Source organism: Solanum tuberosum, unplaced genomic scaffold (assembly GCF_000226075.1).
Source record: "Solanum tuberosum cultivar DM 1-3 516 R44 unplaced genomic scaffold, SolTub_3.0 scf00358, whole genome shotgun sequence".
Classification (NCBI taxonomy): Eukaryota; Viridiplantae; Streptophyta; class Magnoliopsida; order Solanales; family Solanaceae; genus Solanum; species Solanum tuberosum.
In genome coordinates, this window is record NW_006239288.1 from 66,131 (window position 1) to 67,211 (window position 1,081).

A 1,081-nucleotide genomic window follows, 5' to 3' on the forward strand; every position below is an offset into this window, starting at 1 on the left:
TTAGTTGTCTGCCACTTTGTGGGTTGTCAGTGGACTCTTGTCGTTGGCCTGATGATTTCCATGATTGGTTGGAGAAGCGACGATTGTTCTTGTATTGTTGAGGCGATGATTCGACACAAAATTAACCTTTGCTTCAAAGTGATTATGTGACTTTGAGCGACACACATCAGCCGTGTGACCAATCTTTTGACACAATTGACATTTCACAGCTTGCCTTGGTTGTCTACCACTTTGTGGGTTGTCAATGGACTCTTGTCGTTGACCTGATGATTTCCATGATTGGTTGGAGAAGCGACGATTGTTCCTGTATTGTTGAGGTTGAAAGTTGGTCCTTTGTGCAACTGCAGCAGTGATGGTTGAGGACGATTTTTCAAGATCTTGGTGTTTCAGGAAGAGTTCCTGGTCCGTGAGTTTGTGGAATAGTTCCTCAAAGCTTAAGGCTGTATCTCGTGCTCTTATGGCGGCAGAGATCTCACGATACTCAGGACCCAAGCCACTCAAGATCTTGACAGCGAGTTCTTCATCAGCTACTGGTGAACCAACTACTTTGAGAGCATTAGCAATTGATCTAATTTCTTGTAAGTAATTAGCAACAGACCTGTTGGCCTTTTTCAAATTTTGCAACTGATCTCGCAGGCTGAAGATGCGAGTGTGACTCCTGTTGGCATACGCCATATGAAGGAGTTCCTAGGCCAGTTTAGCCGAGGAAGCCGTTGCAACCGTGGGAGCAATGGTAGGATCGACTGATGTCATCATTGCCTGTTGGATCAGTTGATCCTGGCAGAACCACATTTCAAATTCGGGATTTTCGATAGTGGTATCATTATGAGTGATGGTGGATGGCGGAGCAGGTTTTGCTCCAGTGAGGTGCCTAATGAGTTTGTGTCCGTTGAGCAGCATCACCAATTGTGCTTTCCATGTTGCAAAGTTAAGATTACCTTGCAGTTTGATAGGTAATTGGGCAGTGAGATTAAATTGTATCAATTGAGGGATAGGAAGACCTGTAGTGCCATTGTTGCCGGTGGTAGCAGGTGGACACATAGTATAGCTTAGTGAAAAAAATGGAGCAGACTCGTGAGAG

At 44.9% G+C, this 1,081-nt stretch overlaps 1 protein-coding gene across 1 annotated transcript; it reads right to left on the reverse strand.

Moving 5' to 3' along the window:
- Positions 1-675, reverse strand: LOC107063475 (uncharacterized). The gene has a single exon (XM_015315387.1). The coding sequence runs from the start codon at positions 673-675 to the stop codon at positions 1-3; it is 675 nt and encodes a 224-aa protein (XP_015170873.1).
- Positions 676-1,081: the final 406 nt, after the last annotated feature.